At 45.3% G+C, this 17328-nt stretch overlaps 1 protein-coding gene across 5 annotated transcripts in view; it reads right to left on the bottom strand.

The window, feature by feature from the left end:
• cep57 (centrosomal protein 57) overlaps positions 1-17295 on the bottom strand; it is a 23494-nt gene extending 6199 nt beyond the window's left edge. The window contains exons 1-8 of one of the 5 annotated variants that reach the window (XM_036562762.1): positions 17117-17295; positions 14658-14811; positions 6756-6923; positions 6461-6582; positions 5747-5935; positions 2729-2827; positions 1147-1224; positions 494-726 (exon numbers count right to left, since the gene is read on the bottom strand). In XM_036562762.1, the coding sequence (XP_036418655.1) occupies positions 494-726; positions 1147-1224; positions 2729-2827; positions 5747-5935; positions 6461-6582; positions 6756-6923; positions 14658-14811; positions 17117-17158 (1085 nt within the window). In that variant the 5' untranslated portion in view covers positions 17159-17295. The other 4 variants (XM_036562763.1, XM_036562760.1, XM_036562764.1 and 1 more) reach the window with 4 other exon arrangements.
• Between the last annotated feature and the right edge of the window lie 33 nt (positions 17296-17328).

Here is a 17328-nt window from a genome sequence, read left to right as displayed (position 1 = left end):
GCAAAAGTTTAAACACTCCTGGTCAAAAATGTTTTGTTGATTTTCTAAGTGAAAGTAGGTTAACACATCCTCTATAAGCAGCGAACGTAAATATTATATTTTTCTGCAAATTTAAGTGCACAATTCCTATTTATTTGCTGAGTTTAACATATTTGGAAAAAAAAATGAAAAAATAATAAAACCAAAATGTTAAATGCACCGTAACGTCTGCACAGGTTACACTTCATATGCCAATATGTCAAATTCAGCAAACAAACAGTAATTTGAACAGGGGTGTTCAAACTTTTGCATACTGCTGTAGGACTGGGTAGAATTTAGGGCTGCAACGAGTATTTCATACATTCAATAAATGCAATAATGAATGATATTTCAAAAAGGAAAAGCCATTTAAATAAACGTTTACAACTTTTATAAATGTACTATTATTATTTATTATTATTATTATTATTATTATTATTGCTGTTTGTGAAGACGCTTTGTTGAACACACTCACAAGCTCATGGTTCCAAACTCGTCCTGTAAGGCCAGCAGCAGGTCTGAGAGCTCTTCGCTACAGGAGGAGGAAGAGGAGGAGCTACTGCTTGACTGACGTTCTGATGGCCCTTTCCCATTGGCTAGGGGCGTGTCTCCGAGCACGCGCTCATTACAGAGCTGACGGTTATGCTGCTTCAGGAGGTGGAGAACGTGCTGGACATTCGCACGGACGGAGTGACTCGCTCCAGTGGACTAGAGAGAGAGAGAGAGAGAGAGAGAGAGAGAGAGAGAGAGAGAGATGTGGTGTGAATAACGGTAGACAAAGACAGGGAAACTATATATTGGACAAATGTATGTGAACTAACAAAACTGTAAATGTACAGTGGTATTCGAAAGTTTGTACACCCCTTCTGCACATTTTAATACACTATTACTGTTTATTTGATTAATTTAACATATTGGAAAAAATAAAACATAAAATGCAGGCTCTGCAAAAAAAAGTTTAATGAGATATTAATATTGTACACATAAACTAAATCAGAAAAATGTCATATTTAAGCGTCCTGTAGAGCACGCATTAACATTACTTTTCACTTAGAAAATCAAAACATGTGACCTGACTGGGGTGCCTAAACTTTTGCATGCATGCGTGTGTGTGTGCAGCAATCATACCGTTCCAGCCACAAAAGGAACGTCCCCCAAACTCAGTCGGTAATGCGGCTGCGCGTGAGAATACTGCTGCTGCAGGGGCTTCTGGGAACAAAACAGACAACAGCCTATTACAGCTTTAATTGCGCCTGAAATTTTGTCCCAGTCCGATCATCTTCTGTCCAATTCCGACCCGACACACAGCACAGCATGAGTCCAAACCCAACACACAATTCTAACACAATTCTGTCCGAATCTGAATCAACACACAAGTTTTGAGCCCAAAACTGACCTGAATACAACAAAACTCTGTCAGAAACTGACCAGAAGCAGCACTGGGTGAATCACTGCGTAGCAAGTCATGAGCTCGTGGACCAAGTAAATAAAAAAATAATAACAGGGGTGTCACAATTCATAAAACTCTTAATTTGATGTTCAAAGTCCCTTGAGAACGTCGGTGCTGCCGTGCCTCTGCTCTCACGCACTCACTCAGGTTTGTTGACAGTGGAGTGGAGGGCTGCTGACATCTCAGGTTGCCCTCACGTCTTTGCTACTTTCAGGATCTCCCTGATCTCCCCAGGCTGCAATAGCTCGACCTGCCGGAGTCTCTGCTGCACTCTTAACACTGTATATTGTTTTCAGTCGCCCAAAACAGAACTAACTGCCTGTGTATTTCTTTGCCGAGTTGAACAGCTGCCCATCCTCTGATGCTGATGCTTCATCTGCCTCGATTGGATGCCCACTGCTCGCCAGCCTTCTGGACCAGTTTGACCACTATGGAGCTTCCTGCTGTCCGACACTGTCCAGAAAGCCTGCATGCCACTCACTCTGTGATACGCTTCTAACAGTAATGATTAGTAATTATTGATTTTTATAGATCTGTTTCTACTCTTACTCTGATAGGCCTCTAACAGCAGTCACACGTTATCACTGGTTAATCTAAATACTGTCACAGGCTTGTTTCTTGTTCTGTATTCAGTATTGTTTATTCATTGTAAAATCTTATTCGCTGCTATAATTGACACCTGACACCTTTGGTTTGCTCACTGGAGCACTGACCGAGATTTTCTGTAAAGCTGCTTTGTGACGACTCCTGTTGTAAAAAGTGCTTCGTAAATAAACTTTAACTGATTTGACGCTAAAAAGCTCTAAATACAGACTAAAGAATCACAACCTAAAATTTATATGAAAGGTCCAGTCATTCGACTGTGGGTGTATTCATAGCATTAACCCCACCCCTCTTTGCCCAGTTCACTTTCATAGGGTTGCACCCAGATGCCTAGTGTTGATCAATCGTTGTGGTTATCATATCAAAAATCATTTTAAATTTGACACCAATTCACAATCAGTGTTTAATATGTATTAAAACTGAACTGTGAAGCCAAAGCAGGAGGAAAATGTGAGGTAAAAACTGTTAATTTGTGAAATTTGAACTCTGAAATCTGAATTTCGGACAAATGTTTCAAGCTCTGCAATCCAATTCTTTACCAAAGTGAATCTGCTCTACGGTCATCTCTACAGTAATGAGTTCAGAACTGAAGTGACCATAACATCAAAGTAGTCACTGGTTAATAGTAGCTGCTGTCAGTCTGTCAGATCTCATTACCTTTGAGGCAACTTTCTTCTTTTTATTCTTCGAGGACTTGTGTGGGCGGGGTGATACTGACTCAATCAGAATCCGATTGGCCTCCAGACCTGTCTGTAACTTAAGAGCAACCAATGAGATGAAAATGAAAGAAGTCTTCTGGGACACAAATGGCTTACAAAAGAAATCTTAAGTTTAACCAGCCAGAGCCAGAACTGCGGCATGTACTCATCATTCAGTGTGGACATTTCACTCAATTCATACAGAATTTATCTGAGTAAAAATGAACCACAATAAACATGATAGATAGATAGATAGATAGACAGATATATAGACAGATAGACAGATAGATAGATAGATAGACAGATAGATAGATAGATAGATAGATAGACTGATTGATTGATTGATTGACAAAGATATTTGTTTGGAAGTTCAACAGGTAAAAAAATGAAATAAATGTATGTTTTGCACGCTAGATAGAAAATAAACAAATAAATGTGTGCATTTATTATAAACAGTTGTATGCAAAAGTTTGAACACCCCTGGTCGAATGACATGTTCCACTGAAAATAAGTTAACACATTCTCTACAGGGAACAAACTAACATTTTTAGTGGACAATTTCTATTTATTTGTTTAACAAATTGGAAAAATAGTAACATTTTGCACAGACCACACTTTACGTATTTACTTATATGTTAAATTCAGCAAAGAAAGAGTAATAAAATTAAAATGCGCAGACGTTTTAACTTATTTTCACTTTAAGAAACAACAAAACATGGGTGCCCAAACTTTTGCATATGACTGTATATGTAACGAAAACACATGTATTTGTTTATTAACATCTACATTAGTTTATTTACATCTACGTCTGGAGTTTCCACTAGGAATTTTTGCCTATCACAGTGATTCAAATTGGAGAAATGGGTAAAATTCCTGCTGTGTAATGTTATTCTAGCTAACGTTGCACAGAACCTACGCTGTGTTATCACATGACGTGATGGCCTAATCCAAACAGAACTGACCACATACTGTCCAGCAGCCTTAAATAAAGCTCTACAGCAACTGTTTGACAGTTTATACAGGCTACCTTCACATGACATTTATAGCCTAGCCTAGCTATTAGCTACATTTAGGCACTTAAAGGGGAACTCCACCGATTTTGTAAAACTACTTTTCAATGGTTTAGATGTGAACAAAATCATTCAGAGTGGTTTGGTGTGAAATGCGTGAAGTTTAGTTCTCTAGAAGAGTCTAAATTGCTCACCATTATAGTGCTAGGAACCAGACGTCCAAAGCATTTAACGGCTCTAAAAGCTGCATCCCATCAAGTTATGACACAAAACCGTTATGACTGTTTACTGTTTACTTAAATTGAAAATAATATTTATAATGGAATCTCAATTATGCTGTGTTATCTTTGGTGAATTTATACTGGGGACTGGGTGAAAACACGCGGCCGTTTAATCCTTTTTGAACCCTTTTGCTTTCCGTAGTGTCAGTGTCGCTTGGTGGTGTTCAGTGAATGCGTGAGGTCCCTTGCCAAAGGGAACGTGAAATTGAGGGGAAACTGATTCGGATATAACACCGGCACTAAAGCAGAACCCAGGGTGAACAGAAACTGACGGTGTCAACAACAAACTACTTGCTACTCTGCGTCACCAGTTTACGGGGCAGGACAGCGAGGTGAACTGTGGTCTGTCGCAGCTCCTCTGATGAATAACGTTGCTCACATAAGCTCTGAGTTTTGCTGACCATGCAACGCAATGCCACCAACCCAAACAACACAAACGTGCAGAGCGGAGAGGTACATGCAGAGCGTTGTAAGGAAAAAAATAGTCCTCAAAAAATGTATGTTTTTATTTAGCACTATTTTACCATTATCAGCGTGACACATAAAACCTTATAAGACACATAGTTAACTGGTCATTTTTAATAGTAGATAAAATGGTGATATCTGTAGTGTAGACATACGGACGTCTGGTTCCTTGTACTACAATGGGGAACAATTTTGACTCAGTACATTTCTTTAGAAAGGCGCATTTCACACCCAACGACTTTGAATGATTCTGTTTACCTCTAAATGCTTGAATAATTCGCAAAATCAGTTCACCTTCAAGAAATGACAGTACATCCTGAGCATTTTAATACATTCCTAACAAATGTATGAAATAAGCTTTATTTGAGCTAAAGTTCACAGCGTGCAGGCTGGTGTTGTGCCGAACTCAGCACCCCTGCCACGAGAAGAAAACTGCTATTTTACGGAGCGGAATGACAGATGTTCTTCTAAACTGACGTGACTCATAAATAATCAACATCTAATGCACATACACAGCTGCAGTCCCTGTTCTGTATTGGCCTTGTACAATTAGCCAACACAACAAAACCATGAATTACTGAATTTGAAAAGCATCCAGAACTGCACTGTGGAGCGAGTAAACAGCAGCAGCCCATAGAGGCTTATTCATTTGCAGAACATGCATCACCACAGGTTGCCACTTAAAATTTTACACGGCTGAATATTTTTACCAGACTTCAAATTTCCTCACAGAGTTAAACATCAGTCAAACATCCCGATTATAACATATATTTATCTTTGTAATATATAATATAATATATATTACATACACAATAACAGACTGTCTGCATGCTTTCTTAGCACCTTTCACCCTGTTCTTCAATGGTGAGGACCCCCACTGGACCCCCACAGAGCAGGTATTATTCTTTGGTGGACTACTCTCAGTCCAGGCGTTTAGAAACTGCAGAACACAGCAGCACTGCTGTGTTTGATTCACTCGTACCAGTGCAACACACCACCACCACTTCAGTGTCACTGCAGTGCTGAGAATGAGCCACCACCCAAATAGTACCTGCTCTGTGAGGGTCCATGGGGGTCCTGACCACTGAAGAACAGGGTAAAAGGGGGCTAACAAAGTATGCAGAGAAACAGATGGACTACAGTCTGTAACTGTAGAACTACAAAGTGCACCTATATTTATGCAGTGCATAATTATATATATATATATATATATATATGAACCTGTGCTGCTTTGTCCTGTACGAGTTTCCTCTGGTGCTCCTCCTCCTGCAGTTTTCTCTCCAGCTCTCTAATCTTGGCCTCTGCGGCGTTCTGAGTGAGGGTCAGTCTCTGGTACTCCTGCTCCAGCATGTCCAGCTTCTCCAGCTTCAAACGCACATCAGACGGCTCAGACGACTCCTGCACACGCACCTGAGCCAGAGAACACTGTGAGCAATGTGAACTCATACTGTCATCATAGGTTATCTCTCTATCAGCTTTCCCTCTATCCCTTCCCTCATCTCTCCACAAAACACAGGTACATTTGGTCTCACATTAAACAAAAAACAGACTGGAAATGTTTTGCCGCTGTTTGAAGCCACTGCACTAAGCACAGTGGAAGTCAAACATCAACTACATTCAGAAACGCCGCCGACTTCTCTGGACTAGCGCTCGTCTGAGTGGAACAATACTGACTCTTCTTTCTGTAAAAGGCTGTCTGCAGGTTTACCCTCAAGACATCAACATTCAAAGAAAACCAAAGGAAAAGATCTTCCATTCTAAGATGTTCTATCTGTTTGCTAATTTACTGACTAACAATTTGTTGTTAAGACCATTAAAAGCTTAAATGTTTTGCTATTTTGCGTGGCATATATTTTGGGGAGTAAATAAAGTACCTAAATGTAATAATACTATATATTATATACAGGTACTATAATACATGTAGGTATACCAGACCTGTCGTTTGAGCACAGCAGTTCGGTCCGATTCAGTGCTTCTCACCATCCTCTTCATATATTCCAGCTGCTTTTCCAGTAAAGAGCACTTGGCCTCTGCTGCAGCTAACTGAGACACCAGGTCTACATATTTGAGAGAGAGAGAGACAGAGAGAGAGAGAGAGAGAGAGAGACAGAGAGAGAGAGAGAGAGAGAGAGAGAGAGAGAGAGAGAGAGAGAGAGAGAGATGCACACTCATAACATAAAAACAAATGAATTAAAGGTTGGTCAAAGCACACAGTAGATGGGGGTGTAACCTTGGTTCTTTGGTCTCTCCGCATGGCTGCTCTCTCGCTCTCTCTCCAGAACACTCTGTGTGCGAGAGCTTTCTCGCGAGAGCTTCTGCAGGTTCTGCTCTGCTAAGGTCCGCTCTAGCTCCAGCCTGCGGATCTTCTCCTGCAGGTTCTTCAGAGCAGAGAGGATTGCTATACAAACACACAGAAAAAAATGCTTTTAGATCCATACAGACTATGGAGAGCCCTACCTTGTGCTTCAAACTCACTAAACTCCATCTACCATACAGAACCACCACTGTACACAATACCACGCAAAAGTCAGAGACCACTGTTCATTTACAAACTCAGTTCCAAAGAGTTGGGACAGTATGTGTCTTGTCAACTTCATTGTTTTTGTAAATATACGCTCATTCTGAAGTTGATGCCTGCAACACTGTTGTTAAAGTAGGGCTGGGCGATAAAACGATAACGATAAGTATCGCGATATAACTTTTCCTCGATAGAGCGATAAGACAGGTTCGATAAATGTTCGATATGATACACCGTTCTCACACTTCCACGTTTTAGCGAAAGCCTTGGTGGCGCTTTCTACTGCAAGGAAAGCGTCACTACTCTGCTGTCGCCAGGAGAGGGCGCACTTCCGAGTTTTTCGACTTGATTAGAGAGGGAGGGGGCCACGAGTAAAAAAAAGGGTCGCCAAATATACTTTAGCAACATCTGAAACGCGGAGTTATACAGTTCCTGTCTGAGTGGAGCGACCGGCGATCTGTTCTCCTGTGACCGAGTGTGAGTGACGAGGTCAGTGGTGTAACTGTACTGTCCTACAGTGAACTCACCTCTTTCTGTACATCCTAACAACTTTAGCGGTGTTAAATCACGTCTGCAGCGCCGTGTTACGGCGCCAAACCGTCATATTTTAGTATTAGTGCATTCTCGAGCAGCGAAAGTGAAAGAAAGTGGTGGTTCATGTTGAAAAAGTAAACTGAGGAAGCTGTGAGGCATTGGAGAGCGGGAGAGCGCTATCTTTCCAGGCTAGCTGTTTTTAGCTGCTCGCTAACTTGAAGCAGCGCTCCGGCACAACACGGTGAATTGAATACTGTGATCTGCTCTGACATGGATGTGGTGGGAGTGACCACAGTGACCGACCGAACCGAGTTGACGTTGTTGAGAAACTAAAGAGTTTAGCTCTGTTGTTGGCCACTTGTTTAGCGTTTGTAGCGGGGTAGCCGAGCGCTCGACACCAGACAGCTAAAATAATCTGTTTTCTTTCTTAAATCATGACTATTACAAAAATTGCAGCTGTGCTTTTCCAGCTGATAAAAACAGCTCAGAAACTTTCTCCCACTGTCCCAAGACAGATTAGTGAAATGTTCCACTGTTTGCCGAGTGTTTGTCATGATCGGACCATAAGTGATAGTTTAAAACCACAGTTAACCACCCAGGAGCAAAATCAGCCTTCAAACGTGAACGAAATCATGATTTGACATTTATCGCGATATGTATCGATATCGAACGATATGAATTTTGTTTATCATGATAACGTTTTTGGCCATATCGCCCAGCTCTATGTTAAAGGTTCAGAAAACATTTTAAAAGAGGTAATCATGCTTGGATATAAAAGGAGCAACCAGTAAAGGCCGAGTTCTTAATGAGCAAGTATGGGTTGAAGCCCACCACAAAAAAATGCCTCAGCAAATAGTGCAACTGTTTAAGAGCAAAGTTCCTCAAGAAGTGTTTGCAAGGATTTAAGGTAGGACATCCTCTACAGTACATGATAACTGAACGCCCCTGACCTTCAACACCTCAGACAGGACTGTATTAAAACAGTGGCATGCTTCTGTGAAGGATTTGGGAACAAGCCCACATGGGCTTGGGAATACTTTGACAAACTGTTGTCCATAAATATCTTCCGTCGCTGCATCCACAAACGCAAGTTAAGACTGTACTATGCGCAGTGGAAGCCATATGTCAACCACATCCAGAAACGCCGCCGACTTCTCTGGGCTCAAGCTCATCTGAAATGGACCGATGCACAGTGGAAAGCTGTGGTCTGCCGAGTCAAACATTCAGAATATTTATAGAAATAATGAATGTCACGTTCTCTGGGCAAAGGACCATCCAGACTGTTATCAGTGTAAAGTTCCAAAGCCAGGGTCTGTCATAGTAAGGTGGTGTTATTAGAGCCCATATCATGGGTAACTTGCCCGTTTTCTTCAGTCTCCAAATGTTTATTAAGTCTTGTTAAATGGAGAGGTGATGTAACACTGTGATAAACATGCTCCTGTCCCAACTTTGTTAGAATGTGTTGCAGATATTATATTTGGAATAAGCATAATTACAAAAAAACCAACAAGATTCATAAGATAAAATATCAAATGCTGTGTGTTTGTACTGTTTTTATTTTTGTATATTTTGATTTATATATATATATATATATTTTTTTTTAATCTGTAGCATTTCTTTTTATTTGTTTTTCACTTGAATCATATTTAAAATTCAAGGAAATCCACTGTTAAAAAGTTTTCTTTTTTTTAAATTTCAATGTTTCCAAACTCATGTTAAATAATCCTGATCTCATTATTGACCAAAATAATTCTGACCATGATTTTTGTCGTAATCAAGCAGCCCTAAATATATTAACAGTCATTAAACTATTACATAACAACTAAGTTGCTGTTCATTAGGTCTGTGATTATAAAGTGGCCAGTGAATGTACAGAGCTTAGCAATAATGATAATACCTCAAAATGCTCAAACCACACCTGGTCGCACAGAGTAATGACAGAGGGGTAAATAATTCATGAGGAAGATCTGACAGAGGGCCCTGGATTCACCCTCCATTTGCCATCCTTCTGCCCTCTCTCTCATTCTTCTTCCATCCCCCCTTCCTTCTACAGAGGAGAGCAGCCCTGTAGCTGTAGTTGCGCAGTAAAGTGTGTCAGGGCTATCAGGTGTCAGTGCTGGCTGTCATGGGGAACACTACAACAAACCTATGTACACATACACTGAAGAGCTCATCAAGCTCCTCCAAAGGTCTTTAAACAAATGAGCATGTTTCTGTTCACCGAATGCATGTTTTTGTATATCCAAAATTAGCGAATTTAGCTACTTCAACTGAACTGGCTGTCTCGCTGCATCGTAAAAGTGACTAGTCTGAGTCTGAGAGATGCAGATTTTACCCCTCAAAATTACAGAAACAGTGTTAAATATTTAGCCCAAGTTTGTTTTTGCAGGTCGTTTACTTCCTACGTATACCAAACATATGTTTATTGAACTGTTATGTCCTTTTGTCTTGAGTGTTTTCAGGTTGGCATTGCTGCATGACTGACATCCCGCTTTCCCCAGCATGTGATTGGCTGTTCCTGTTGGCGCCGGCTATAAAAGGCCTTTGGTATTAGTCAATGCGGAGCGGCCCACCAGTGGACAGATCAGTTCTTGTTAGTTGTGATTTGCTGGCCTACAGGGTCAGTGAAAGTACAGTGAAAGCATCCCTGAAGTTATGTTTTCTTTACTTTTTTGCATGTTGAAATCAACTTTAATGGCTGGATGAAAACGCAGAGCATCGAATAAACTGTTAAATCTGTGATTGACGTATTTGTTATTATGAGTTATTAACCAGAAATTCCTCTCTGTTCTGGTCTGGCGTCTGAGCGGGCAGTTTTGCTTCCTCTTTGTTGCGTCACACCCTTAGGAGATGTGACAGAACTTTATTTATAAAAAAAAATTATAAAAACATATATTTTTTACAGTGGATTTCCTTGAATTTCACATATTGTTTAAATGAAAAACAAATAAAAAGTAATGATTAAACAGATTAAATAATACCCTATCCATGCACTTGCTAAATTGCAAAATAATGACTTAGTATTGCAAAATCATGAAATAGTTATTGCAAAATCATGAGATAGTTATTGCAAAATAATGACTTAGCATTGCAAAATAATGAGAGTTATTGCAAAATAATGAGATCGTTATTGCAAAATAATGAGATAGTTATTGCAAAATCATGAGATAGTTATTGCAAAATCATGAGATAGTTATTGCAAAATAATGACTTAGTATTGCAAGATAATGAGATAGTTATTGCAAAATCATGAGATAGTTATTGCAAAATAATGACTTAGTATTGCGAGATAATGAGGTAGTTGTTGCAAAATAATGAGACGGTATTATAAAATAATGGCCCGGTAACCAGTGTCTTTAAAAAGCTGTAAAAGCAGTAGAAGGAGGGACGGACACTCGGACGGTTCTGGGTGAAATGTTTCATTGATGTGTCGGGGAAAATGTTTAACACGTCTAAGTGAGTGACAGGAGGGTGTGCAGGTGCTGCCTTTGTGAATGCTACAGTCTGAACACGTCAAAGCAAGTGTGATGGACAGGTCAGTGCGTTACCGGGGTGCGGGTGAGTGTGTGTGTGTGGGAGAGAGGGGTGCGGGTGAGTGTGTGTGTGTGTGTGTGCGTGGGAGAGAGGGGTGCGGGTGAGTGTGTGTGGGAGAGAGGGGTGCGGGTGAGTGTGAGTGTGTGTGCGTGGGAGAGAGGGGTGCGGGTGAGTGTGTGTGTGTGTGTGTGCGTGGGAGAGAGGGGTGCGGGTGAGTGTGTGTGTGTGCGTGGGAGAGAGGGGTGCGGGTGAGTGTGTGTGTGTGCGTGGGAGAGAGGGGTGCTGGTGAGTGTGTGTGTGTGTGGGAGAGAGGGGTGCGGGTGAGTGTGTGTGTGTGTGCGTGGGAGAGAGGGGTGCGGGTGAGTGTGTGTGTGCGTGGGAGAGAGGGGTGCGGGTGAGTGTGTGTGTGTGCGTGGGAGAGAGGGGTGCGGGTGAGTGTGTGTGTGCGTGGGAGAGAGGGGTGCGGGTGAGTGTGTGTGTGTGTGTGGGAGAGAGGGGTGCGGGTGAGTGTGTGTGTGTGCGTGGGAGAGAGGGGTGCGGGTGAGTGTGTGTGTGTGCGTGGGAGAGAGGGGTGCGGGTGAGTGTGTTTGCCTGCGTGGGAGAGAGGGGTGCGGGTGTGTGTGTGTGTGTGGGAGAGAGGGGTGCGGGTGAATGTGTGTGTGTGTGGGAGAGAGGGGTGCGGGTGAGTGTGTGCGCGTGTGTGGGAGAGAGGGGTGCGGGTGAGTGTGTGCGCGTGTGTGGGAGAGAGGGGTGCGGGTGAGTGTGTGCGCGTGGGTGGGAGAGAGGGGTGCGGGTGAGTGTGTGTGTGTGTGGGAGAGAGGGGTGCGGGTGAGTGTGTGTGTGTGTGTGCGTGGGAGAGAGGGGTGCGGGTGAGTGTGTGTGTGCGTGGGAGAGAGGGGTGCGGGTGAGTGTGTGTGCGTGTGTGGGAGAGAGGGGTGCGGGTGAGTGTGTGTGTGGGAGAGAGGGGTGCGGGTGAGTGTGTGTGTGGGAGAGAGGGGTGCGGGTGAGTGTGTGTGTGTGTGTGGGAGAGAGGAGTGCGGGTGAGTGTGTGTGTGCGTGGGAGAGAGGGGTGCGGGTGAGTGTGTGTGCGTGCGTGGGAGAGAGGGGTGCGGGTGAGTGTGTGTGTGTGTGGGAGAGAGGGGTGCGGGTGAGTGTGTGTGCGTGTGTGTGTGTGTGGGAGAGAGGGTTGCGGGTGAGTGTGTGTGTGTGTGTGTGTGTGTGTGGGAGAGAGGGGTGCGGGTGAGTGTGTGCGTGCTGTGGGAGAGAAGGGTGCGGGTGAGTGTGTGTGTGTGCGTGGGAGAGAGGGGTGCGGGTGAGTGTGTGTGTGTGCGTGGGAGAGAGGGGTGCGGGTGAGTGTGTGTGTGTGTGTGGGAGAGAGGGGTGCGGGTGAGTGTGTGTGGGTGTGTGGGAGAGAGGGGTGCGGGTGAGTGTGTGTGGGTGTGTGTGGGAGAGAGGGGTGCGGGTGAGTGTGTGTGTGTGTGGGAGAGAGGGGTGCGGGTGAGTGTGTGTGTGTGGGAGAGAGGGTTGCGGGTGAGTGTGTGTGTGTGTGGGAGAGAGGGTTGCGGGTGAGTGTGTGGTGTGTGTGTGTGTGTGGGGAGAGAGGGGTGCGGGTGAGTGTGTGTGCGTGCGTGGGAGAGAAGGGTGCGGGTGAGTGTGTGTGTGTGCGTGGGAGAGAGGGGTGCGGGTGAGTGTGTGTGTGTGTGTGGGAGAGAGGGGTGGGAGAGAGGGGTGCGGGTGAGTGTGTGTGTGTGTGTGTGGGAGAGAGGGGTGCGGGTGAGTGTGTGTGGGTGTGAGTGGGAGAGAGGGGGTGGGAGAGAGGGGTGCGGGTGAGTGTGTGTGGGTGTGAGTGGGAGAGAGGGGTGCGGGTGAGTGTGTGCGTGTGTGGGAGAGAGGGGTGCGGGTGAGTGTGTGTGCGTGTGTGGGAGAGAGGGGTGCGGGTGAGTGTGTGTGTGTGTGTGTGGGAGAGAGGGGTGCGGGTGAGTGTGTGTGTGTGTGTGGGAGAGAGGGGTGCGGGTGAGTGTGTGTGTGTGTGTGTGTGTGGGAGAGAGGGGTGCGGGTGAGTGTGTGTGTGTGTGGGAGAGAGGGGTGCGGGTGAGTGTGTGTGTGTGTGTGTGGGAGAGAGGGGTGCGGGTGAGTGTGTGTGGGTGTGAGTGGGAGAGAGGGGTGTGGGTGAGTGTGTGTGGGTGTGAGTGGGAGAGAGGGGTGCGGGTGAGTGTGTGTGCGTGCGTGGGAGAGAGGGGTGCGGGTGAGTGTGTGTGTGTGTGTGTGTGGGAGAGAGGGGTGGGAGAGAGGGGTGCGGGTGAGTGTGTGTGCGTGGGAGGGGGGTGCGGGTGAGTGTGTGTGTGGGAGGGGGGTGCGGGTGAGTGTGTGTGCGTGTGTGGGAGAGAGGGGTGCGGGTGAGTGTGTGTGTGGGAGGGGGGTGCGGGTGAGTGTGTGTGGGAGGGGGGTGCGGGTGAGTGTGTGTGCGTGTGTGGGAGAGAGGGGTGCGGGTGAGTGTGTGTGTGTGTGTGTGTGTGGGAGAGAGGGTTGCGGGTGAGTGTGTGTGTGTGTGTGGGAGAGAGGGGTGCGGGTGAGTGTGTGTGCGTGCGTGGGAGAGAGGGTGCGGGTGAGTGTGTGTGTGTGGGAGAGAGGGGTGCGGGTGAGTGTGTGTGTGTGTGTGGGAGAGAGGGGTGGGAGAGAGGGGTGCGGGTGAGTGTGTGTGTGGGAGAGAGGGGTGCGGGTGAGTGTGTGTGGGTGTGTGTGGGAGAGAGGGGTGGGAGAGAGGGGTGCGGGTGAGTGTGTGTGGGTGTGAGTGGGAGAGAGGGGTGCGGGTGAGTGTGTGTGCGTGTGTGGGAGAGAGGGGTGCGGGTGAGTGTGTGTGCGTGTGTGGGAGAGAGGGGTGCGGGTGAGTGTGTGTGTGTGTGGGAGAGAGGGGTGCGGGTGAGTGTGTGTGTGTGGGAGAGAGGGGTGCGGGTGAGTGGTGTGTGTGTGTGGGAGAGAGGGGTGCGGGTGAGTGTGTGTGGGTGTGAGTGGGAGAGAGGGGTGCGGGTGAGTGTGTGTGCGTGCGTGGGAGAGAGGGGTGCGGGTGAGTGTGTGTGCGTGCGTGGGAGAGAGGGGTGCGGGTGAGTGTGTGTGGTGTGTGTGGGGAGGGGGGTGGGAGAGAGGGGTGCGGGTGAGTGTGTGTGGTGTGTGGGAGAGAGGGGTGGGAGAGAGGGGTGCGGGTGAGTGTGTGTGTGTGGGAGAGAGGGGTGCGGGTGAGTGTGTGTGTGTGGGAGAGAGGGGTGGGAGAGAGGGGTGCGGGTGAGTGTGTGTGTGGGAGGGGGGTGCGGGTGAGTGTGTGTGTGTGGGAGGGGGGTGCGGGAGGAGGGTGCAGTGTGTGTGGGTGGGAGGGGGGTGCGGGTGAGTGTGTGTGTGTGGGAGGGGGGTGCGGGGGTGAGTGTGTGTGTGGGAGGGGGGTGCGGGTGAGTGTGTGTGTGTGCGTGGGAGGGGGGTGCGGGTGAGTGTGTGTGTGGGAGGGGGGTGCGGGTGAGTGTGTGTGTGGGAGGGGGGTGCGGGCGAGTGTGTTACCTCCGCTGCTGCTCTCTGGAAAAGCTTTAACAGGTCTTAGTGAGCGCGGTAAGCGGGTGTTGATGAAAGGTCGGCCAGCAGGGTATTCAGCATAGGAGGTCAGGGACGCGCTGTCGGACATCGTCCTGCCCCTAGGGGGCACCGTCAGCACCTCCTACACACAGAGGGTAGACAAAAGGTAACATGTACAATGTAATATGATAACAATCCTGTACAATTTTTACATAATTGTCTGAACAATTATTGAAGCAGTTATTATCCACAGATGGGGTCTTTCTAGGCTGAATGATTTCTGGGAACTAAAAAATTATGTCTCTAATTTTTGTAGTTCTATCATGCTTGTTTTTAAACTCTGTTAGGCTCAATTCCAGTTCTTATTTTTACCCCTACCCCTTGTTTTCGAGTGTCGCCCTAACCCCTTGGAACTGAGTTACAGGGTAGTGGTTGAGATCTTCCCTCTGAAATGGGACCCTCAAATAAAAAGAGCATCACTTCATTAACAGCTACCAGCGCTGCTCTGTAGGCGACCCTGCCAGCCTGCAGTGACAGCAGAGGAGGGTAAAGTTCAGCTCCTCACTGCTGGGCTTTAGTTACATTTAGGGCATCATATGATCTTCAAAGAGGGGGGCAATTATTTATTATCACCCACCCCTAATTCTTCAGTGATATGAAGCTGACGTCAGATATTTGCAGCAGTTACATTCTGTTGCCTCAGGCATCAGAACTCCTGCACCATTTAAGGTGGAACGGGAAATATAGCTAGTTAGCTACTGAGACGTCAGCACTACTAGCCATTTTTTTATGCTTGTTATGAAGAAAAGGACCATAATACACTGAAACAACATTAAACTAAGATAAAACAGTGATTATCATAATTTTTTAACAGAAAATCCTCACATTTGTGGGTTTCTTTGGTCTCTTATTCTCCGTCTTGCCAGTTTTATTTTTTTTCCCCCATAACTCTCTGGAGTGTTGGGGAGTCTCTGAAAATCCTCTGTTTGGAGGGTCATGTAGCCCCAACACTTCACCCTCCCCCTCCATCTCAACACAAATCGGGACACCCTACCCCTAGACATGAAATGTGTAAAACGGAGGGGTAGGACTAAGCGGTAGGGGCGAGGGGTGAAATGGGATTGGGCTTAGTATAGCAAAATAATGACTTAGTACAGCAAAATAATGATATATCAAAATGACTTGTACGCAAAATGATTAGTATCAAAATAATGACTTAGTATATCAAAATAATGACTTAGTACAGCAAAATAATGACTTAGTATATCAAAATAATGACTTAGTACAGCAAAATAATGAGTATCAAAATGACTAGAGCAAAATAGACTAGTATGCAAATAATGACAGTATAGCAAAATAATGACTTAGTATATCAAAATAATGACTTAGTACAGCAAAATAATGAGATAGGCATTGCAAAATGATGACAGCATTGCAAAATAAGACTTAGTATATCAAAATAATGACTTAGTATATCAAAATAATGACTTAGAAGCAAATAAGACTAGTATATCAAAATAATGACTTAGTATGAATGACTTAGTACAGCAAAAAATGACAGTATAGCAAGACTTAGTATATCAAAATTGACTTAGTACAGCAAATAATGAGATAGGCATTGCAAAATGATGACAGCATTGCAAAATAATGACTTAGTATAACAAAATAATGAGATAGGTTTTGCAAAATAGTGGCCCAGTAACTAGTGTCTCAAAAAGTGACTTTGCATCACAATAACGGCACAGCACCTCACATATTAATGAAACAATCAGAACTTAACTGGATGCTGGACTTTTTAAATGAAGTGCTCGGAACCGGGCTTCCATACTGAACTGACCAGAAGAGAAAAGGCTGGCCCGTCTGGTGGATGTACTGGTGGATGTGTTGGTGGATGTACTGGTGGATGTGTTGGTGGATGTATTGGTGGATGTACTGGTGGATGTGTCGGTGGATGTGTCGGTGGATGTACTGGTGGATGTACTGGTGGATGTATTAGTGGATGTACTGGTGGATGTACTGGTGGATGTATTGGTGGATGTACTGGTGGATGTACTGGTGGATGTGTCGGTGGATGTACTGGTGGATGTACTGGTGGATGTATTAGTGGATGTACTGGTGGATGTACTGGTGGATGTATTGGTGGATGTACTGGTGGATGTACTGGTTGATATGTTGGTGGATGTACTGGTGGATGTGTTGGTGGATGTACTGGTGGATGTATTGGTGGATGTGTTGTTGGTGGATGTATTGGTGGATGTACTGGTGGATGTGTTGGTGGATGTATTGTCTGATCAGTTATGCCTTTCTGAGAGGAATCGTATCGTGCCGTATCGTATTTAGGTGAATATCGATATCGTATCGTACCGTTTCCTCCTTTGCTGCGTTGCTAAGCGTTTACAGTGAACTGGTGAGCGACTGGTCGAAGCTGGTTTTCTGCTGTGTTTTACCTTTTCTCGCTCCGCCGCGGAGGGTTTACAGCCCGGCTCCATCAACACGCAGATAACCGGCGCTTCTGGAGTCCGAAGATCTTATTCTGATAAATATTCACATTTTTATGAGCTGAAAATAATAACGAACTGTCAGGAAACAAAGTCCTACCGCCTAAACTGAACGAGTGAAGGCAGCGCCAAAATAAAGCGGCGCAAAAGGCAGCACAAAA

This window comes from Colossoma macropomum, unplaced genomic scaffold, assembly GCF_904425465.1.
Source record: "Colossoma macropomum unplaced genomic scaffold, Colossoma_macropomum, whole genome shotgun sequence".
Classification (NCBI taxonomy): domain Eukaryota; kingdom Metazoa; phylum Chordata; class Actinopteri; order Characiformes; family Serrasalmidae; genus Colossoma; species Colossoma macropomum.
The sequence above is the reverse complement of the archived record's forward strand: the minus strand, read 5'-3'. Positions and strand labels throughout refer to the sequence as shown.